The sequence below is a fragment of the Cynocephalus volans genome, chromosome 6 (assembly GCF_027409185.1).
Source record: "Cynocephalus volans isolate mCynVol1 chromosome 6, mCynVol1.pri, whole genome shotgun sequence".
Taxonomy (NCBI): Eukaryota; Metazoa; Chordata; class Mammalia; order Dermoptera; family Cynocephalidae; genus Cynocephalus; species Cynocephalus volans.
In genome coordinates this window covers 20822392-20846479 of record NC_084465.1, presented here as the reverse complement: position 1 = coordinate 20846479, position 24088 = coordinate 20822392, and the positions used below count along the sequence as shown (strand labels likewise).

At 38.4% G+C, this 24088-nt stretch overlaps 1 protein-coding gene across 1 annotated transcript in view; it reads right to left on the bottom strand.

Annotated features, from left to right (window-relative positions):
• Window positions 1-8155: 8155 nt before the first annotated feature.
• MTPN (myotrophin) overlaps window positions 8156-24088 on the bottom strand; it is a 54826-nt gene continuing 38893 nt past the window's right edge. The window contains exon 4 of the mRNA XM_063100890.1: window positions 8156-11408. Coding sequence (XP_062956960.1) covers window positions 11322-11408 — 87 coding nt within the window. The 3' untranslated portion in view covers window positions 8156-11321. The remainder of the gene's footprint in view (window positions 11409-24088) is intronic.

Below are 24088 nucleotides of genomic sequence, written 5' to 3'. Positions count from 1 at the left end.
CTTTAGTGGAGACAAAGGCAGCAGGACTTTGAAGAAGGGAGAGGGAAGTGTGGGTTGGAGTCTGTAGAAGGTCGTGAAGAAACAGTGGGAGATACATTTGTAAAGAGAGGATGAGACAGGAAGGTGCAGGGCGTCCAGAGCCCCGCCGCAGCATTGAACTTGATGTGCTGGGGGAACAGGGAGCCACTGAAGGCTTTAGAAAGGAAGGGGGTGGTATCAGTTTCCTAGTGCTGCTGTCACAAAGCACCACAACCTGGGTGGCTTAATCCAATGAAAATGTATTGTCTCTCAGTTCTGGAGGCCAGGAGTCAGAAACGAAGGTGTCAGCAGGGCCGTGCCCCGCTGAGACTCTGCGTGGAATCCTTACTTGCCCGTTCCTAGTTTCTAATGGTGGCCGCCCATCCTTCACATTCTTTGGCTTGAAGCTACATCACTCATCTCTGCCTCCATCTTCGCATGGCATTCTGCACTCATACTGTCACATTGTCTTCTTCTAAGGACACCAGTCATGTTGGACTAAGGGCCAGCCTTACTCCAGATGACTTCATCTTAATTAATTACATCTGCAATGACTCTATTGCCAAATAAGGACACATTCTGAGGTACTGGGGGGTTAGGACTTCAACATATCTTTTGGGGGGGCACAATTCAACCTGTAACAGGGGTGAACTGGTGGAAGTGGGATGTTAGTCTGATGGAGGACACCAGCGTTGGAGTGGGAGGAACTTCCTGCTGGGGGTTGTGAGAGTATCAGGGCCTGCAGAGGGGGCGACAGTGAGAATGGAGAGATACGCTCAGCCAGTGGGGGTTGATGGAAGAAGTGACTGCAGGAGACGACACTGAGAGAGTAGCCAGTGGGGAAAGATGGGTTTTAAATCTACATGATTAAAGGAATGATATTGTGACATATATTTGATTCGTTAATTTTAACGAACATTAAATTTGGAATGTATTCTTTGTGTGAAGACGGTTAGTTTAATTTTTGATGTAGAAGGTAGTTGAAGGTAAGGGCCCAGAACTTGGGTTAGATTTCAGGAAAGAAGTGGATTAAGGAGCTTTCCCCCGGAAGTGATAGTTAAGCCAAGTGAAGAGTCCTTATTGTCTGTATGCCTGACCTGGCTCTCAGGTTGCTGTTCCTAGTTTTAATATCTAGCATCTGTGTAAAGGACTCTTCTAGACCGTTGAGCCAACTTCTCTCTCCAATAAGGGCGAGACTTCTGTCATAAACACGATGCATCTCATCTTCAAATTTTGATGGTGTGGCTGCTTTTTTTTTTTTTTTTTGCAGGGATTGTTTCCTTGAGGATGAAATACAAAGTGCCTTAGGAGTTGGGATGCAGAAGGACTATTTCAGCTTGGCCTAACATTCTTGCTTGCAGGGTATTCTTGTTCACATTTCCAGACTCCTAGAGCTCTCGCTTGTTGGGACTGGAAACAGGATGCTTTTAGATCTCCTAAAACGTAACACAACTGCTTTCTCAACACAGATTGTCCATCTGTAAACACCCTGGAATCATTTCATAACCTTTTCGTTCTCCAAAATCGGGGTGATATCAGGGCTCTCAGTGCTTGCTTCTTGTTGGATTACCCTCAAACATTTTTTTACTCCTGGCTCACTGGTGCTACGCATCGAGTTGTTTGGGTTATTCTGCAGAGGGTCTGCATGATCTCAATTGTACCTTATGAGACCCATTCAGCATATTGGGGGAAGGAAGCAGGGCTGGGTGATGAGGACCTTTTTATCAATTTTCATTGGATGGTGCTGTGGTTTGAATGTCCCCCTAAGCTCATGTTGAAACTTAACCCCCAATATGGTGGGTAGAAAGGTGGGGCCTTTAAGAAGTGATTGGATTGCAGGGACCGTGCCCTTTTGATGGACTGATCCACTCATGGAATAATGGACTGATGGTTTAATGAGTTGTCATGGCCGTGATTCTGGTGGCTTTATAAGGAGAGACGTTTAGCTTTCTAGCTCTTGCCGTTCTTGCCATGTGATACCCTGCATTGCTATGGGACTCTGTACAGAGCTCCCACCAAGGAGGCGGCCCTCACCAGATGTGTTCCCTGGACCTTGGACTTTCCAGCCTTCAAAACTGTAAAAAATAAACTTCATACCTTTATAAATTACCCAGTTTCAAGTATTATGTCATAAGCAACAGAAATCAGACTAATGCAGATGGAAATGCTTCTAAATACAAGGATCTTGGTCACTGGTATCAGAATTGTTCCTGGTCTGCCAGGAAATACCCTACCACTCAGCCAACTGCGAATATGAGAAACCTGTGCTAGGAAGGACTGACATCTCTCTGTGTGTGCAGAAGACAACACAACACAGTGTGAAAAAAGAAAGCGTTGCTCCAACGTGGTCGGATTGAGCGGTTCGGCATCTCTATAATTAGAATCTGCTTCCACGCCCTCCCCTTTGACAAAATTAGCCCATAGGCTTAAGATAGTGTACATTTTTTCCTCCCTCACAAGGAGACAACTGCAAAGAGAAAGAGTGTGGCCAAAATATAGCCGTGATTTTTGGCAAAAAGATTGTCAATTTGATTCACGACATGGCAAAACTCTAAACATAATCCTTTCCTAAAAATATGTCAGGAACCACAAGGCTGTCCTTAACCCAGGTGAGTAACTGTGCAAGAGAAACAATACACACAGACACCTTCCCTTTGTTCTACACTTTCTAATGTAGCAGGCCTGTTAAGTCATATATCTGACTCTTGTAATAAAGAACATCTCAGGAAAACAGACATAAATTTCATCAAATGAAAATGTTCTGGGCCAGAGATATTAGATTTTTTTTTTAATTCCCTCATATTTAACCAGTAAGACTGCCTTTTAAAGTCACCCCCTTTTAACCTTCTGAAATGAAGGTGTTTAATCTTTTAAAAGGTAATCCACTGGGTCACACAACCAAAACATTATGTATTTGGTTCGGTTATCCTCAGAGAAATTTTTTGTCTTCCAGCCCCATCTATCCACAGCAATATCTCCCTAGTAAACGTTTCAGTTGACTGTGACAACTGGGTGGCTAATGTCCAGGTTTAATTTTATTTTTTTTATTGATTATTATCTTATGAAAAGAATTACTAATAATGACATGAAACAAGATTTAAACTTATAGAGCTACTGAACAGAGATGAGTTACAGGATTTATGCAATGGCACATTCAAAAAGAAAAGGAAGGAGAAAAGATAACTAACTCTCCATTACATCTGCGCTTGGGGTCCATGGAGACAAGCAGATATTAGAAAAGAGCCTCCATGGTGTGACAGAGCCTGGGTACCACATTCCTATTTTGCAGCAAGTGAAATGCTGGCCACCCTCTCCCTGGACTTGCAAGGATTATTAGCTCCCCACAGAGAGAGCAGGCTTCTGTTTCCCGTGTGGTCCCCATTAGTGCAGTCTAGTCAGAGAGCTCTGGGGCAGAACCCATCAGGATAGGGACCTGCTGCTGGCGCTTGATGAGTGAGCAGAGTGCACTGCAGAGAGACGGCTGGGAGCCAGATGCCCTGCCCACCTTGAAGGCAGGGCCATTAGTGGGGGACAGGCCATTCCCCTGTGGTTCTGCTCAGCATCTACCATGGTCCCCATGCTGCTGGCATTGGCCATCCTTCTTCCCATGTTTTAGCCTGCATCAATGTTACAATCTCATAAATCGAAATGTGGAAAAAGTCCAACCACGTGGAGCTTGTCTTCCTGAGGCCAAGACATTGTATTCAAATGCACAAACACCGTGAGAGGCACACACCTGAGTACGACACAGGTGCTGCCCTCCGAGAGCAATGGCTCTTCTTTGCCGTCCTATCGTGCATTCTCTAGCCCAGCTTGTTTATTTCTTTCCAGCACACGTGAGGACTTGTAATTATTTTATTTACGAGTAGACTTCTCATCTCCCTCCCAAGAAGAAACCTTATTTGGGCAGGAATCATGTCAGTAGTAGCTACTGTCATATCTATAGAGTCCATGACAGGGCATGGCATATATTTAGACAGTAAATATTTGTTGAATGAATGAATGAGCTTGCAGTTTGAAGGACTATCCTCATTGTCACCCTCCATTAAGTCATTACGAGCTGAAAATGACCCGTTTGTTTTGTAGCTGGATTTTCTGAGCATCTAGGAGATATTTTGGTTTCCTTTATAATTTATACTCCACGTAATGACGTTTCTCTTTTCACTGACATTCAACTTCTCTCTCCCTTCTTTTACTTGTACCTAGAGGCATTTGTTGGCTTCTGGAGCTACCATAGGCTGGTGTGGGTCTCCAGGAGGCTGCTTTGAAATGACTGCACGGGTCTTGGTTGAGAGAGGCAGTGCTGGGATGAAATAAAAACAGTTAAGAGGGACCTCCTGCTGCTGCCGCCACTCTGGACGCAGCCCTCACACCCACAGCCTGCTGGCCACAGACAAGAGCCCTTTGCCTCCTTCTCTAGCAGGAAGGCCAGCACTGGTTCGTCCAGTGGTTAGCGTGGGAATCTTGGGTGAGAACCTTAGCACTTGGGGCTCCTTTTTGTTTCATGCTATGCTGTCCCATCTATGTGCCCCCAACAGCTACTTAAGCCACAACTTTTCTCATTATAATATTTTGCCTTAAAATCACTAGCTTGTCAGTGATTTGGCTCATACCAGAAAATCCACACTAGCCTTTGAATCCTCCAGCAAACAAAAAGAAAAAAACCCCCAAGGATGTGAGAGATCTTTTTGTGTGGGGACACAGAAAGGAATAAAAAGGATCCTATAGAAACATGAGTTCATTATTTTACATGAGTCCATTATAGATGCATAAATGCATCTAACATCTTCTAGACAGAAAGCAAAAGGTTTTGTTTTTTAGTCTATTTCAAGAGTTTAAAGAAAGGGAAATCCTGAGTCCTTAATGGTGCTTTCTCGGTATCCCACAGGTTCCGTTTTTTGGATAGTTTTTAATGTTTAGACATACTGACTGTACTTTCTTGTCTGTAGGTGATGCTCTTGATCCCTTATCAGATGTCCTTTAGCTAGGGTGTTGTATCAGTTATCTACTGTCGCATTAAAAAACCACCCCTCAAATCTGGTAGCTTACCATCATTTTATTTGTTCATGATCTGCAATTTGGACTGACTCCAGCTAGTGGTTCACTGCTGGTCTCATCTCGGGGTTGCTCATGCAGCTGCAGTTCTCTGGGGGCTTGACGGGGGCTAGATGGTCCAAAACAGGCCCACTCACACATGTGGTGGTTAGCTGGGGCTGTTGGCTGGGACACCTCAATTCTTTACGTGGCCACTTTTGAAGTAAGACTCCAGACTTTTTTTCCATGCTGAGATCAAAGAGGGGATGCTCCAATGAGGAAGCACTTGTCAAATTTCTGCTGGTTTCATGTTTGATGTTCTATTTGGGCCAAGCAAGTCACATGGCCAAGCTCAAGAGTCAGTGTAGAAAGAGATTACGAAAGGCATGAATATGGTAAGCATGGTTCACTGGGGGCTGTCACTGTAACAACCTACCACAAGTATAAGGAAAGGTGTATTATTTATAAGTTTGGCTTTTTATTTGCTTCAACGAATTCATTACATTCTCTCATGACTTTGCCAAGCCCTCTATAGCTAGGAGCTGGCCAATCCTAGAGAGTATTTATCAACCTATGCTACCTAAACATCTATATCTGGGGTTGGCAAACTTTTTCTGTGAAGGGCCAGATAATAAATATCTTGGGCTTTTTGAAATACAATCTCTGGAACTACTTATCTCTGCTACTGAAGTGTGGAAGCAGCTGTAGGTAATACGTAAATGGGGCCTGTCTGGTTAGCTCAGTTAGTTAGCGCGCGGTGCTGATAACACCACGGTCCAGGGTTCGGATCCCTGTGTTAGCCAGCCACCAAAAAAAAAAAAAAAAAAAAAAAAAAAAACCCAGGTAAAATTATTTAAAAATATATGTAAATGAATGGGCATGGCTGTTTTCAATAAAACTTTATTTATAAAAACAGGCGACAGGCCAAATTTGGCCTGTGGGCCATAGTTTGCTGATTCTTGATTATATCTTAGTTTTCTAAACTGCCAAAAACTGTATATTACACTCAAGTATTGTTACTTTTCAAAGTTAAAAATCAAACATCATCTTTGCAGAATCTGATTTCATCATGAGAAGGGATTGATCAATGCAAGTTACATACAATTTTTCATTTGTTTAAAGTCATAAACGAATCCATAAAATGTTTTCTAAGTATCTTTTTAAAAGTCTTAAAAAAGCTGTGCTCATAGAATAAAATATTATGAGTTGGTTTCAGTGAAAGTTGGAAGGGCAATATAGGTGAAGAAAGTATAAACTAGTGCTACCACAGTCCAGTTACTTAACTTCTCTGAGCTTTAGTTTCCTCATCTGAAAGTTGGGATGACTATATCCTACCTCATAGGGTTATTATGAAGACCAAATGAATCAGCTCACACAACACACTTAGAATGGTGCCCATATCACAGAAAATGCTCAGTTAAAATGGTAAAATAAACATCAAAATGTCACAAAACTCTAACTCCCTTAAATGATAATTTTTGATAAGAACAGGTATAGAGTTTTCAGGTTCACAGTGTTGTGTAATTTCAAAAATGTTTAATTGGAAAATTAACATAAACTGGCTTAGATCTGAGTACTTTCAAGCCTACTGAAATCTGACTAGCAAATCACAAGCAGTAGCAACATAGCTAGGCTTGGTAGCTTGCCAAGGGGATGTGCATAAGCATATGGAACATTATTAGATACCAGGAAGAGGACAAACAGGTATATAATACACTTTCGGACTTGTAAGTAAAACCTTAGAAAAATAAAGCTTCTGTAAAAAGAGTTTAGTTATCTACCAGTATCCTCAAAACAGCACCCAGTGGCTAGGAACTGTCTATGTACTAACTTTCTTTGTGCAACAAGATGCTGTTGCTATGAATGTTGCCAGACGTGTGACCCATTGTTCTGCCCAAACCATGTAAATAAGACCATCCTTGCTGGTGCAACTGCTGAATGCATAGAAGTTGCTGGGGTGCCAGACAATCCTTTGTTCTGCTCTGCTGTTTACAGCTGTGCTTTAGTATATGCCACAATGGCTCAAAGTGACCTGAATTTGACCCCATGGTCAGCATTTCCTCAATGAATTGTTCCGTTGTGGCTCTGTGATATCTGTCTTCACCTCAGTGATTTGGATTTGCATTATCAGTATACTTACGAGGCTATTTGGCCAATGTTTGGGTACACTGACACTCAGGGAGCCTCAGTCTTTCCTTGGGCAGGATTTACTGAATCAAAACTGCTCCTACATTTTACTGTATAATGGTTTGATATCGGTAGTTCAGAACAAATACAGTCAATGCCTACCATGTGTTAGGTGCTATTAAAGCTGCTGGTAAATTTTCTTCTCAATCAGTAACTATATGTAATGAAGTAAAAACCCTTGAAGGAAAATATCCCATGGCTGACGTGTGACTAGCTGACTAGTAGCTGAGGCAGATTTGACTTCAAACAGGAAACTGTTAGTTTGGTAGGATGAGGGTGACACCCATAAAGAAAAACAGGGGGAAAAGGCCACCCCGCAGCGTGGAGAAAGGAGGATGCTACATTCCAGGGCACCCGGCACAAAGGTTGCTGTTCCTGAGTTCTTGTGGTGTTGACAAGATGACAATAGAATCAAATTAACTTTATATATAATTTTGTTCAGATTTGAGGTTCACAGTGATCATTCACCCTAAAGAGCACACCCTAAAAAAGTGAGTTTAGAAAATGTCAATCTCCAAGAAACGTGCAGCAACTTAAATGAGCAATAAAAGGATCAAAGAGGTTTACCTTGACTCTGTTTTTCTTCAACACATTGAAGATCCTGATGCGCTGGTATGCGTTGGCTAGACCTTGCTCCCCATCAGCCAGGAGGGTTCCTGAACATTTATAGTTAAACAATTTGTATCAGGAGATAAACACAAAAGCAAAAGCTTCCAGTGACTAGTATGGATTATTTCAACGAAATCTTTGATACGTTTTATTTTCTTTCCACTTATACATTTTTTTCCTAGAAGAAGGATAATTTAATATAGATTAATTAAAAATTTGCGTCAATCAAAGTTCTGGTATAATTGTAGAGAAGACTGGAAAAGGGACAAATAGTAACCGAGGAAGAAAAATGCTGCTGACACATTAGTTGTAGCACAATTCAAGTTTATTCCATTTGTTCTTGCAACACAAAACTTAAACACAGTATTATTTAGCATTCTGATGTACATGAACTAGGATACTTATGAGAAACTCAATTGTGTCAAAAGTATATAACATTGTGGAAAAATGAACTCAAATATATCAAAATGCACAAAGCACTAGTCTTCCTCCATTACTGCTTAGAAAGATATGATTGTTTCTCCATTTACAAAATAGAATCAGGACAATTTAAATTTTTAAAATTTTGCATGCAAAACACTGCAATTGCTTATTTATGTAGGAGGGCACTCTCACCAGCTTCTTCTATACACAATTGAGTATACAATATTGCATGGAAGAAAACAGCAGCTCAGTTGAAGTTTAAAAAAAAAATAGGTACATATAGATTTAAAATCTGTTACATGGGGAAAGAAATCAATGAATAAAGGGCCTACTTGTTTGCAGCTTCCACACACTGCACCTAACTACCTACCTACTTACCTTCCTTCTGTGCCAACGGGGTTTAGAAAGGTGAGCTATGCATAGTAGAACTACTTGGGATACTCAGGTGCTGTATTTAAACTAAAAGTCTATAGATACCAGTCCGAAAGCTGCAAGGAAGAATTTGTTAGTACACTACTGTAAACAGGTAAACCACCTGTATGTTACTTGACATAGTGCATACGAAATGACTGACTTAATACAAAATTACAGAACATGCAATAGTTTTTCTGAGATGTTAAATATTACTTCAGTGGAGAACAAAACTTACTTAACCTTTTGCTAATGCATGTAGTACCAAAAAGCAGACATAGTTTTAGTTTCATTTACTCCAAATATGAACATTTAAAGTGTGAATTTCTCTGCCAAGTGGTTCAGAAATACATTATAAATAACCTAGTCAAAAAAAAAAAAAAGAAATTGCAAACCATCTTGGTCAGTCTATTCTATTCTATGTTTATATGTTATTTTCTCAAGCAATCGCTTCATAATTATGGGGTTTACAAAATGGCTGAGGAAGGAGGAGGAAGGCGAAATAGCCTCTACTGCATTACAAGGAATATCAGGATAAACCATACAAAGAATCACATGGTTTCTATACCATCATGACTGTAGAAAGAAGATCTGGTTTAGGAATAATAGGACAATGCACTCTCTGCAACAGCCAACTACAACAAAACACTCTGGAAAGTAAAGGTGAAAATTGCGTAATGCATAAAATTCAAGCTGTTTAAATAGCATTATGCCAAGAGGTGAGAACAAAGAAATCAAAACACCCTTTCGCACTACGTTGATAGTTATACACTGATAGAGTGCCCTCCATTTTCAATGAGGATGTCTCGATATTATAGTTCAGTGATGTAATAAAGTACTGTCACCGATTTTTTAAATCCAACTCTAACAGGTTGCATTAAGACAGCAGAATTAGCCAAATATATCAAAGCATTTAGACCTCAACTTTGTGATTGTTTTCTTGGATGTAGGAAAATTACAGGGTTAGGCTAGTTGTAAGTGAAAAAGCCACAGGATAAAAAAAGGGTTCATGGGGAAAGATACACACACGCACACACAAATCCAAATGCCAACTAATCAGCAATTGGTCAATAAAACCGACGAGCCAGGCTGACTGTTCTTGATAATAGTTTAACCCTGCTGTAGAATGTTCCATTGCCTTAAAAGATCATCATTAATTCTTTACTACCCACAATCCGACTACAAGTCCCTAACTCACCCTCCCCCCTCTAAAAATTTGAGGTACATTCAATTATTGCATGACTTGGCTAAGGAAAAACGCTAATACTTTTATAGTAAGCTTACATGGACAGCAAGTCAAAGGAATCTTAATATTTTAAATGCAGGATATCAAATTTAAGGTTATATGTTTTAATTAGTTGTGCTGCTCATGAAATAAACATTTGGAGATGGGTCTAAACATTTTCTGTATGTCTGAAGAACACCATTTTAGAACACTGTATTCTAAGAACACAATATATTTTGAAGTTGTCACACTTTATGCATGATTCATAAAACAAAAAAAATATTATGCAGGTGGGTTGGCATATGTTCAGCAGAAGGTTATCAACAACTCGGGGAAACCTGGTAACTAGCGTATTTTTGAAGGGATGGGGCTAAATTTGTCCAAATAGTAAATCTCACCCCAGTGATAGCTTTGGTGCAATAAGCAATCAGCATCCAAGATGCATCTCAGAGAGGCATTCCAAAGAATGTTCCTAGATTCTGCAAACACAACGCAGGTCAATCCACTCAAATAGCAAATGAAGAAAATCCATAGGTGATAGGACAGCTGTTCTCTCTTTATATGATACTACACGCTATGGCTAAGGTTCTACTTTTAAATCCCCTTTTACTACCAGCAGGAGTTTGAAAGTGTTTCAATGTTATACAAATGTCTGAATCTGGAAGAGAAAAAAAAATGCATACTGGAATGATTTCTCCTTTAGACTTCCAAAATTTAAGATTTTATAAATAAAACTAGTCAGTTTTATCTAAAGAGACATGAAATCTGTGTGAAAAGGGGAGAGAAAATCCAAAGTTCAGTCATCCAGCAATTTAGGAGTGTGCCCCTCATCACATTAACTAAGCTTTTACATAAAGCTTAAAGTCACTGAGGAAAAATTTGGTCACCAACCACAGGCAGCGCTCTTCCCTATGCCAGGAAATCCCCAGGAGAGTGCATTCTTAAGGCAGAAGGCTGTAGCTAATTGCTTATCTCAGCACCCTAAGTTTACATCGCAGCAGCCACTACTGCTCACACAGTCAGGGCTACCAAATATGTAGAGGTGGCCTTTGTAGAAATCAGACCTTCTACACGATCTAATTAATAAATTAGCTAGGGAGCTGAAAAGGTCAAATGTTACCAGTATATTTTGTCTTTGCTCTCCCTTGGGTATAAGCTGTATATTTTATTAGAAATGGAAAAGAGGCTGACTTGATCAGGAATCCCAGTAAAAAGCCTGATCATGGTTTTTTTCCCCCTCCTCCGAAACATTGTTTTTTTCTGGTAGTCTGATTTGTTATGAATTTCTCTCTCCCCTCACCCCTCTTAAAGTATTTAGCTGAAGAAGCTGGCAGATAGAGAGTGACAGACAGACAGGCAGCAGTGTGAGGCCACAGGAGAGTCATTCTTCCCAAGTTATCAGTCCATCCATCCATCACTGTAGAAGAGCTTTGATTGCCTGGTTGTCAGTGGCTTCCAAGGCAGTCAGTCCATCTGGACCTTTCACAGTCTTATCAGCACCCTGGAAAAGAGAGAAGAAGACCTTTATCATTACATGAGCCCACAGCTGGGGGAAGAAAACATAAGACTAGATTGAGTAGCGTGGGCTAATGTTTACATCGAGAATTAAAAATTCTTTTACTAACAGAGTCCATTCTATTACAGGAAAACAAACAAACAAACAAACAAACAAACAAAAATGCAAGTTGTGAAGGTTGTGGATTAACTTGTAAAAATGCAACATTATTTTTCAGGCAGTAGAAATCGTAAGCTACAAACACAACCTGACATTAATATAGGCAATGACTGGTTTTTATTTTACTATTGTATATTTCACCCAATTAATTAAGCTTTAAAAAATAATATCCCAATGTGAAGTATGAAACAAGGGAAAAAAGTAAATCACTTTTGCTAAAAAAGAAAGTGTTCCTGTGATAAATTATTTGTTTTTCTTCTTTGCAACACATTTTTTGTAGAGTGCCTAAGTATTGCACACATTAAGAACATGCATAATGTATGTCATTTTACTTCTAAAAACTTAGCAGTAAATGACTGGAATGTGGGCTGTAAGGAGGTTCCCTTCTAACTCTAGGGAAATCTTCAGTGGAGACACCAGACTGCTCTGAAGACTTAACCTGGTGAGTGCTGTCCTGGAACATTTTATCTACAACATGGCATTTCAGTTTTGAGAATGTGTATATATAATTTTGAGTCTGTATGTTGTTTTATCTGTCGCCTTTTCTAGACTGAAAGCTCCATGGGAGTGGGAATCTTGTCTGTATTATTCACCACTGTATCCCCAGGACTTAAAAAATTGCTATTGCCTGGTAGGTGAATTTACTTTCCAACCAGGTCTGAACCTTTTAATTCCCAGAGACAATATTCTACCACCTGAGGATTCTCTTTACTAGCTCCAGTCCCAGCCAGTGTTTATGTACCACACAGTCTCTAGGGTCACGCTCCCCTGCCAAATCTCACTCATTCTTCTGTTAGTTCAGACTCTTCTCCCATTAATCTTTCTATGCTCTCATCCTACAGAATTTCTCATCAGTTCCTGAATATGCCATGTGCCGTACCTTTATATAGGCTGGTCTCTACATGGGATGCCTTGCTCCTATTTTCTGGCACATTCATTCACTCATTCACTCAACAAATATTTACTGAATGTCTGATGTGTAGATACTGTGTAAGGGACTGGAGAATCAAAAATAAGACAGAGTCTGCCAGTCTGGTGATTGTGAGACACAGACAAATTAACCAATACCACAGTGTGACAAGCACATTAACAGTGCTATGTACAGGGACGAATGGCCTGTAAATGAGAATAAGATGTGGTAGGAGGGCGTAAGGGAGACAGTCTTCCTGGATGAGGGAATGCTTGAGCTGAGTCTTGGTAAGCAAGTACAAGCTGATTAGGTAAATCAGAGAGGAGATGACAGACATTCTAGGAAGTATCAAATTATCAAAAAGTCATCCTTGGTATCATTATAAAGTCTCTATTTCCTCATTTTCTAATTGAACGTAACTGCTTCAAGGAAGACATGGAACTCATAGTCAAATGGAACAGAAATCAGAATTTCAATTCAGCGTGGTGAGCCCTGCAACAACACAGGGTAAGTGACAATAACTGGGGTCACTGTATTCAAAACAAATGATTTCTTAGTCATCTTGATGGCTACAGTTTTTTATGCCTAGTATTGTAAACTATAATTCTGCAAACAAATTATTATAAATCAAGGGGCCATGTACATTCCTCGCCAAGTGTCAAAGATTTATTTAACTCAAGCAGGATGCTCTCTCCTAGATTTTGAATCCTGATTGGAGAGATCAAAAGAGAGAGGATACAAGAAGTCAGAGCTCATTTATTCCTGTGGCATCACCCAGATGAAACAGCTGAGAGGTTTCTGCTACCCAAACCCCTGCAGTTGCCTTAGCTCTGATCTCTTCTTAGCGTGGTCCTCCAGCTTTCCTGTTGATTCTATGATTAGTCCAATATCTTTTCAAAAATCCCTCTTCTACTTGTCGGAGTCAATTTCTAATATGCAACCAAAAATATTTAGCTGATATTTAAAAAAATTTATATAAATAACCTTTCCCCCCTAATCACAATACAAACATCACAGAAAACTCAGAATACACAGAAAAACATAAAACTCATAATTCTATAAGCCAGATACAACTAATGTTAACATTTTAGTGTTTCCTTATACTCTTCTGTTCTAAATATGTACGCATATTTATTTAAAAAATAAATTAGAAACCATAAGAGAGAGAGAGTGACTATATTTTTATCAGACAAAAGAAAGTTTAAGATAAAGAAATATTACTAGAGACAAAAAGGGATATTTCATAATAAAAAAGGTCCACAATTCAAAAATGAAATTAAGAAAACAATTCCATTTATAAGAGCATCAAAAAGAATAAAATACTTAAGAATAAATTTAACAAAAGTCAAATCAGTTCTTCTAAAGATGATGTACCAGTTTTGTCAACATGAAAACAATTTTTTGGCACTTAATGCAGTTTAAGTATATTTGGCCCCATCCCTTCCTTGTGGAATCCATTTTTAATTGTTTGTTTTTACTTCTAGAAATTATTTCCATAGCTACTATTTGAATTATCAACCTTAGATTTTATCTTTTGACTTCCTGCTACATAGATGAGGCTTTAGTTTAACACCACCTCCCCTAGACCCTCTCTATTTCTTATAGTTAAAACACTATTGTGTTGCTTTATAAATCTAAATGTTTTCTTAAACCTATATTTCTTGTTCCATCAATTTTGACAGTATCCCATGTCTCATAATTTTATAAGATACATTATCCACCTTCCCATCACTCCCTTCACCTCCTAACTTGCCAGCTTTTCTATTTTGCCAAGATTAACTTTTATATTTTGGTCTGTAAAAAACTTCTGCTTATTGATTGATTCTAGTCAAAATACATAAACAATGTTTAAATTATTTTTAGGTAAACACTGCTCATTGTGGCACCTGGCTGACTACTATGATTCGTTTTCCTTCTTTTTTGTCTTTTTTTTTTTTTTGTGTGTGTGACTGGTAAGGGGATCGCAACCCTTGGCTTGGCGTCGCCCGTGCCACGCTCAGCCAGTGAGTGCACCAGCCATACGTATACAGGATCCGAACCCGCGGCCGGAGCGCTGCTGCGCTCCCAGCGCCACACTCTCCTGAGTGAGCCACGGGGTCGGCCCTCGTTTTCCAATATCTCAACCCTCTGCAACCCTCACAAATGACAGAATCAGGAGATAACACCCAGAGCAGCAGCCTGAATTTTCCCAGTCCTGTTCATTCATTTACAAATAACAAACTTTTGAACCTATTTGCTACGGTTAGAGTAGATAAAGAACCTAAAACCCAAAGAATTAAAGTAAGTTTATTTATTTCTCTCTCATAAAACAGTCTAGTGCTAAGTGTATCAAAGTTGGTAGGGTGGCTCTGTCCTGTAAAATCCTTCTGTTTTGCTCCTCTCCCAAGGGATAGGTCCTCTCTTCATTTGTGTGGCTGAAGCTGGTTCATCTCTACATCTGTTTCCAACCTGCTAGATTTGGGGGGTTGGCAGGGGGTCACCTAAAATCATCATACTTTAGGTGATGGTTTGGAATTAGCACACACCATTTGTGCATATTCCATGTGCTCAAACTTAAGACACATAGTCGTATTTACTGCAAGTGAAGCTGAGATACAAGCTAGGCTGCCATGTACACTACTAAAACCTGGGGTTTTCTTTCTAAAAGGAAGAGGAAAAAAATAGACATGGCAGACAATTTGCAATCTGACCTATACTGTTCTGAAAATACTTGGGACTAAGTCACTCATATCCTCTAAATACCAAGTTCAATCAGCCAAATTTATGGTCTCTGAACAGTGCTGAGTCTTATTCCTTACCCAGTACAGCCCAAACTCTCTAGACAATATTATCTCCATGTTCTCCTGTCTGTCTAGCCTGCCTCTTCTTCCTGCACCAACTCCCTTCATTCTCTCAGGCCCTGCCCCGCCCCATCCCCCTTCCTTTTGGCTGTCCTTTATATGCTGGTATTCTCCTTGGTTCTGGTCTGCAGCACTCTTCAGTTCTTGCTCAACATGCTATTCCCTAATCATCTCATCCATGTCCAACCTTTATCCTCATCCTCAGCATCTATCCTGAACGCTAACCCCATGGATATATACTGGCTTTGAGACTTACCTACTTGAAGTCCCACAAATACCTCAAATGCCACCTCTCTTAAAATGAATCCATAATCTTTTCCCTGCAAACTTGCTTTCTTTTAAATATTTTCTATCATGGTGAAGAACCACCTTCCTGGAAATGTGAAGACACTATGTAGTTCTTATTTACTTCCCACATAATCAGTTACTAAGTCTTTAGACCGCACTATTCTTAACATTTCCCATCTGTCCTTGCTTCTTCATTGCTACCATTACTTTCCAATGCAATAGCTTCATATCTTTTTTTTTTTTACTTTTTACACCACTCCAATTCAGACTCCAAACATCTGTTTGAATGATCTTCCTAAAATGTAAGTCTGATCATACTACTTACTTACCTAAAAGCCTTTAATGGTATCCTCAAAAAAGACAAGAAAGGTAAATGACATGACACCTGAAAACATAATCTGCTTAGTACCAACCTCTTGAGTGACATTTCTTGCTAAATTCTTTCCATTCTACATTGTAGCTATGCTGAACAATCTCCCCCTACCCTAATGCAGTGTGGTCTTGTCTCTCTGACTTTTCTCATTTCTCATTGTTGCTTCTGCTTGGAATGGTACCCCCAATCCCTATTAGACTCTTATACACTAAGTTTCCAAGGTTCAGCTCAAGTGTCAGCTGCTTTATGAAGTTACATTTGTGGTACCTGGAGTTGTAATGACATCCTTACTTATAACACACTATCCCCTTGACTCCCAGACCACACTTGACCTCTTCTTCATGTCCCCACCAAAATACACATTCACAGCAATCACAATGCTTCAATGTACTGGTTGTTCTACATATATGTCTCCCTTTACTAGACTAAATATGTTGATGGCAGGAACCAAGCTAATTAGTCTTTAAATTCTCAAGGCTTTGTATAGAGCCAATAACAGGCAATCAGTAAATGTTTATAGAATTAACTCATATAGATAGGGACTAAACATACATAATAAGGGACTCAATAAAGCAATTATAGTATTATTCACTGAAGACCTAGTACTGTGAGTAGACAAAATATTTACATTGTGAATATGTTGCCCACTAACACACTATATAAAATATTTATTTATTTTCAGGTAATTTCAACATTTAAGACTTTTTTCAGTTTGACCCCTGATTGGAATCAGGAATAGGTTCATTTGCCTATATTTAGAGAATGATTCAGGGGATAAAATTTTCTGAAGGAGGAAAAAGTTGCTATGGCCAAGTTAAAGTGGCCCAAGTAGACAGACAGGCTGTTTGTCATTCTAGGGGGTAAAAGCTTTAAGGCACTACAAGTAATTTATTGATCTTCAAAAGTCACACTTTTACATAATCAGGTATTTGACAGTATGTGGTGGAATATAAGGAATGTTAAAAAAATTTCAAGTCATGCTATCTCTGCCCATGAATAGTTTATAACCTAGTGGAATGATAAGATACACAGACATGAAACAAGAAGACTATATCGTTACCTGCTTGTTACCTTTGTCTACTTTACTTCAGATAGCCTAATTCTACTTCATACCATCAGTTCTTATCATGCACAGATAGGCCAAGAAAACTGGATTAGTGACATTTTAAGAATGAAACTCTTAAAACTTGTACTGAGGTTATCTGATACCTTGACAAACGTCTTCTGTGGTGAAGACGTGGATAATGGTTACATTGATCAATTGTCAGGATACCAAACAGCTTTGTTTCAATGAAAAACTTATAAATTCAGACCAAAACTCAGCACTTGGATACACACAGTCTTGGTGGACATTTCTGTATAAATTTGTTTTACAACCTTAGAATATAACCAATCACTTCAGAAGAAAAATTTAGCAGCCATAGTTTTGATACTTAATTCACTCTTGGAGAGAAAGCAGTTTAGAATCAAACACAAAATAAATGTTTGAAAAAGTCCTGCAACTGAGGATTAAAACCAATTCAAGGAACTCTTGAAATGTTTCTAGTTTAACATTTATGACATATACTTAATCAGGTCAAGATTCCAGCAACCTTATGTTGATTTGAACTAGGAAGTAAATCTAAAACTATTAAAAATCATTGAAACAGCTTTCCAGGGTCTAGGCTTTTTATTATTTCATAGAAGCATGCTGGGGTCCTTACTCAGAAGCTTATAATTCAAACATGGATTTTCTCAGTCCAAATAAAATCAGAAACAAAATAGAAAAGGAGGTCTACTGAATGTGGTCACACAAATGGCAGTAATATCTGACTAGAGCTTGACATGACTGGAGCAAGAAAGAAACCAAGATTGAACCACCTCTAAAGCTTAATAATGAACTAGAGTTAGTAAGTGTAAGGACAAATAAAACACTTAAACAGACCGCAGAGGGTTTGATACTGATGACAAGTTTTCAAGGAAAGGTTTAACCATGTCTTATTTATTCTGCTTAAAAGTATATAATACCCTTAAGAAACTTTCTATGCAAAATAGTTAAAGATATCTTCCTATATATTTTTTTTACAGTACTTGTTACTACCTGAAATTAAATTATATTTATCTGAGTACTTGTTAACTCTGTCTTCCCCTCTACAAAATGAGGTCTCCAGGGGCAGAGGACTTACCTTGTTCACCCACATATCCCCAGTATTTGAATGAATACAGTGTACTTCCTTTTACTTGATATTAAATGTCTCATAAGGACTTTAAAAAAAATGTAAGGAACAAAGAAATTCTTTGTTCTTTCTCTTAAACCACCCAATTAACTATTACTCAATAGTTACATTCTCTGTGTAGCCCTTCTGGAATTTTACAGGCAGCTGGCTCCTCCTTCTCAGTATGCCCATGGCATGTTGTTGATAATACTGAGGTAGATACTTAGCTTGGCTCACTCAATGCCCAGTGCAACCAACCCCCTTTTTCCTTGCTTTCCTCTAAAAGAAACTGAATCCTCAGACTCTCTTAAAACTAGATGTGGCCATTAGACATTATTTTGGCTTCTCCTGTGGACATCTTTCTCTTGCCAATAAAGCCCTAGGAGGACAAAGTCCTTAGCTCTTTTCCCTTCTTCCTGCCCCAAACACAGACACAATGCCTGGAGGTTCAGTAGTCATCTTGTGACCATAAGGACTGGGGAGAGGGACAGTGTGTGGGATACTGATGATATACACAGTACAGCCAGCGGCTCAGCCTTGGACTGCACACCTTCAGACATCTTGTTCTACGCTGCTTTCTTGTTCAGATCACTGTAGTATGGGTTTTTGTTACTCATGGCTGACCTCCACCTCTCTCTTAGCACTCACCATAGCCTGTAATTATCTGTTAACAAACCTAACCTCCAAAAATTAGGCTGAGTTCCATGAGGGCAGGGACCTTGTTATATTAATCTCTGTACCTTTAATGCCTGGTATACAGCAGATTTCAACAAATATTTGTTAAATATTTGAAAATTTTTCAATTTCAATTACAATTTGTTAAATATTTTAAAAAATTCACATTTGGGTAACAGTGTAAGTGCATATTTAGTACTATAAATCGTAACCTTAGTGAATACATGCATCCAAATTAAAAGGAAAAAGTACCTTTTCTACCATCTTGTCTTAAGTATGCACCACTATAATAGAAAGCATACTGCTAAACATTTATTTTGAATCAATTCATATCCATTTTAGAACAGTCTTGAAAAACCACGCTGGGCTCATACAGACCCCATTTTCTCGTCATTTGAGGCCATGTGTTTGTAGTCAGTCCCACGGTACTATGATAAAATGTTCAGAATCTCAGAACTTTCAACTATTTAAATACACACTTACATATTACCATTGCCATAGAGCTTACAGACACAATTAAATTTTGGAGACTACTTAAAATAGATTTGGTATTTAGTGACATTAAAATTATTCAAATACCTATAATACATATTGTGCAATTTATTTATACATAAATAGAACCTCAGAGCATATTTAATTTCATACTTAATTTACATATTGACAGGAGACCCAGTAAAGACAATTTCTGGGTACCCCACAGCATCTAATAATACTAAAACCAGTGAATGTTATGTCCCTTACATTTCTGTAGCAGTTTTGAGTTTTTAACATAATACTGCAGATAATGTAATCTTATTTTTTTCTCACAGCAGCCCCATGGAGTAGGCATTGCTAATTCTACTTTACAGACAGAGGTTCTTTTTTTTTTTTTTAATAGACTTTATAGCAGTTTTAAGTTTACAGAGAAATTGGGCAGAAAGTTCTGCTAGTTCCCATTACCTCCCTTCCCCACATAATTTCTAATTATTAACATGTTACATTAGTGTGGTACATTTGTTACAATTATGAATCAATATTTATCAGTGATTATTCATTTTTACATTAGACTTCCCTCTTTGTGTTGTACAGTTCTATGGGTTTTCCTAAATGTATAATGTCATGTGTTCACCATTACAGCATCATACAGAGTAGTTATGCTGCCCTAAAAATCTTCTGTGCTCCACCTATTCATCCCTCCCTCCTCCTCCCCTGAAACCCTGCCACCCACTGATTCTTTTTTTCCCCCATTACCTCAAACATTTACCATTTCTTTGTGTTAGGAACATTCAAAATCCTCTTATAGCTAATTCAAAGTATACAAAAAACCGTTTATTATAGTCACCATACAGTGCTACAGGACACTAGATATTATCCTCCTATCTAGCTGTAATTTTGTATCCCTTAACCAACCTCTCACTATATCCTCTCCCCTCTACTCTTTCCAGCCTCTGGTAATTGCCATTCTACTTTCTCCTTGTGTGTGATCAACAATCTTAGCTTCCACATATGAAATACATGTGGTATTTCTCTTTGTGTTCCTGGCTTGTTCACTTCACCTAATGTCCTTAAAGCTCATCCATGTTGCATGATAACAGGATTTCATTCTTTTTTATGGCTAAATAGTATTCCATTGTGTATATATGCCACATTTTCTTTATTCATTCATCTTTTAATGGACACTTGGGTTGAGTCCATATCTTGGCTACTGTGAATAGTGCTGCAATAATAAACATGGGAGTGCAAGTATTTCTTCGATATACTGATTTCCTTTCCTTTGAAACCATACTCAGTACTGGGATAGCTGGATCATACAGTAGTTCTATTTTTAGTTTTTTGGAGAAACCTCCATACTGTTTTCCATAATGCTTGTAGTAATTTACATCCCCACTATCAGAGTTCCTCTTTCTTTGCATCCTCACCAGCATTTATTTTCTTTTTGATAATAGCTATTTTAACTGGAGTGAGATGACACCTCATCATGGTTTTGATTTGCATTCCCCTGCATTTCATATACCTATTGGTCACTTGTGCACCTTCTTTTGAGATATGCCTATTCGGCTCATTTGTCCATTTTTTGATTGAATTATTTTTGTTTTGTTTTTGCTACTGAGTTGTTTAAGCTCCTGTATATTCTAGATATTAATCCCCTGTCAGATCGTAGTTAGCAAATATTTTCTTCAATTCTGCAGGTTGTCTCTTTACTCTGTTGATTATTTCCTCTGCTGAGCAGAAGATTTTTAGTTTGTAGATTGAGGTTTTTAAGATCAGACAGATTAAGAAACTTGCCTAAGGTCAGTCAGCAAATTATAGAAACAAGAGCCTTCTGACTACAAATCCTGTGTCTATGCTAACTTTATCTGAAAATTATCTATGGCCTCTCCCCCAAAAATGTTAGGATGAGATCCAGATTTTAGAATCTATTATGTTTAGATATCTGCAACTTATTTGTATCTCTTGCAGAAAAATAAAGAAGTTTGTGGGACAGTATATGTATGATGTGTCATCTGTTGATCACTTTCAAAGCTAGAGAACATTTTCACAGACATTCAATTTACACGTCAATTCAACAAATATTTACTGAGTTTCTATTAAGTGCCTGATGTAGTTTTGGTAATTAAATTTTTACTGGAACACAGCCACATCCATTCATTTTCATGTTGTTTATGGATGCTCTTGTCCCATGAAGGCAGAGATGAGTAGTTGTGACAAAACCACACGGCAAACAAGGCCCAAAATATCTACTATCTGGCCCTTTACAGAAAATGTTTGTTGACCACTATGCTAGGGCATTAAAGAGAATGAGAGACTAGTTCTTCCCATATTCTCACAATGTAGCTGGACCAGAAGAAAGGATCACACACGCAAATATATCAGTGTGGCAAGTACTAAAACTAGAGGGAGAGACCATTACCTTTTTTGATCCTAAGAATAATCTTGAGGTATGAATACTATTAATCCCACTGAGTTTGGATGTAAAGTGATTTACTGGCTATTAAGTCATAGAACCAGGCCTCAAATCTAGGTTTTCTAACTTCACTGCCAAGCTCCTCCATCTGCACCATTCTGCCTCTCTAACGATATGCTAACTATGCAACAGGGGATGACATATATGAACTACAGCATTTGCTAAGAACTTTAATTTACATGGTGGGCTAAGTGTTGCTATTCTTGTCTAATCTCCCTCACTTTTTTTTTTTTTGATTCAATTCTTTTAATCTCACTTAACTCTTAAGAGGCAGGAACTTCAAAAGTAGCCAGCCCAACTTATTCATATTACAAAAATTCACAAATGAGACCCACACACATATATGAGCGATGAAACACATTTTACATTTCATTTTCTTGTCTGGACACAGTTATTATAGTTCATTTTCAGTTGCATATATAACAGTCTTGGGTTTGTTCTTATGTTATGTGAAAATACGCTTTTAACATCTCTACTGCTATCATATTTAGCAAGGAAAGAAAGATCACTTCAAAGTTTCAGAGTAAAATTCATCACAGAAATATGAGGTTAGGGTAAATATAAATGAACCTTCAAATCACTGCTCTCCAAGAATATTCAGATATTGAGCTGTTATATTACTTACGAGGTGGTACATCGTAAGTTTTAGATAAAAAAGTTTGTCTACACTTGAAACAAAGTTATTTTCATAAAGCTTGATTTTTCAAAGAATCCTCACTCCTGAAGCAAGTCTTTCTTCTTCTGAGAGGTACATCAATCCTAACTGCTCTTAGTATTTACTGTAGCAAGTCTTTTATACATATTATCTCATTTAACTACTTGGCTGTATACTGAGAGGCAGTACAATATGGTGGTTACAGACACAGGCTCTGTAGCCAAACTGGATTTGATTTTCAGCTCTCCTTCTTACCAGCTGAGTGATCCTGGGCAAATTTCCTAACTGCTCTGTGTCTCAGCTTCCACAAAGGAAAAGCTGGGTATAAAAAGCATATCTACTTTAGGATTACTGTGATAATTAGAAGAATTAATATATGTAAAGCACTTAAGAAAATACTTGTGCACAGGATATGCCATTTAACAGTGAACTATTTTGTCCTCACATCAACTCTGTGTTAAGTACTGGCCCTGTGCTGCAGAAGAGAAAGCTTAGGCTGAGATGTTAAGGAACCTGCTCAAAGCCACAGAGCTATTAAGAAGCAGAACTGAGAACTAGATTTGGGGGTATATGGTGCCACAGCACATAGTGTACGTCACTAACAGAAACTGTCTAAAATAATGATGTACTCTAATCTAAAAGTTAAATGGGTAAAAACAACGAGCTTAACAATGGGCATATACTTGTGTATGAGATTTGCAAAACCTACGAAAACAGTTTAACAATTGGTTCTTCAGTTATTTAGAGGATAAATTTTGTAGCTGTATCATTCTGGTGGGCCCCTTATGATGTGTGGTTTCTTCTTAAAATAGGCCATTCAGAAAGGCATTGCTGAGTTCTTAGATGGTCACTGGCCCTAAAAATTTTTTGAAACCAAACTTGCCCACGTTATATGCAACAGTACTTTGGGGGTTCCAAATAATCATAAAATGTGTGCTTGAGAATATATGAAGCTATTTAGATTTTATTGGAGTTAGGGTAGTAATTAGAGTAAAAAAGTGTTGGTTCTACCTGCACACACACCTATTTGCTCATGCTGAAAAGGGCAGACTTCCAGCCCTTATATCTTAGACAGCTGATTCTCAATTCAAGCAGTAAAATTAGAACCATACACACTTCCCTGAGAACTTGATAATGCTGGTACTTGATACGGATATTCAGGTTTTATTATTACCTGGCTGCTTGATTTAAAAAAAGCACAGAAAATCTGTTTATCATAAATCAGTGCTATCAGATCAGATGGTTTTCTACATTTTCCTAGCAGACTGACGTTTAGTATTTTTTATTCTCTACAGCAATTGTACATAAGACATTAAATATTTTGACTTCCTTTTCATAAAAGGAAGTGCTATGGTTTGAGTGTGTCTCCTAAAATTTCATGTGTTGAAAACTTAATACTCAATGTAACAGTGTTGAGTGGTAGAACCTTTAAGAGGTGATTAGGCCATTAGGAATCTGCCCTCGTAAATGAATTAATGCCATTATTGTGGAAGTGGGTTGGTTATCAAGGGAGTGGGTTCCTGATAAAAGGATGACTTTGGCCCCCTTTCCCTCTTGTGCTCTCTTGCCCTCCTGCCACAGGATGACACAGCAAAAAGGCCCTCATTAGATGTGGGCCTGGACCAT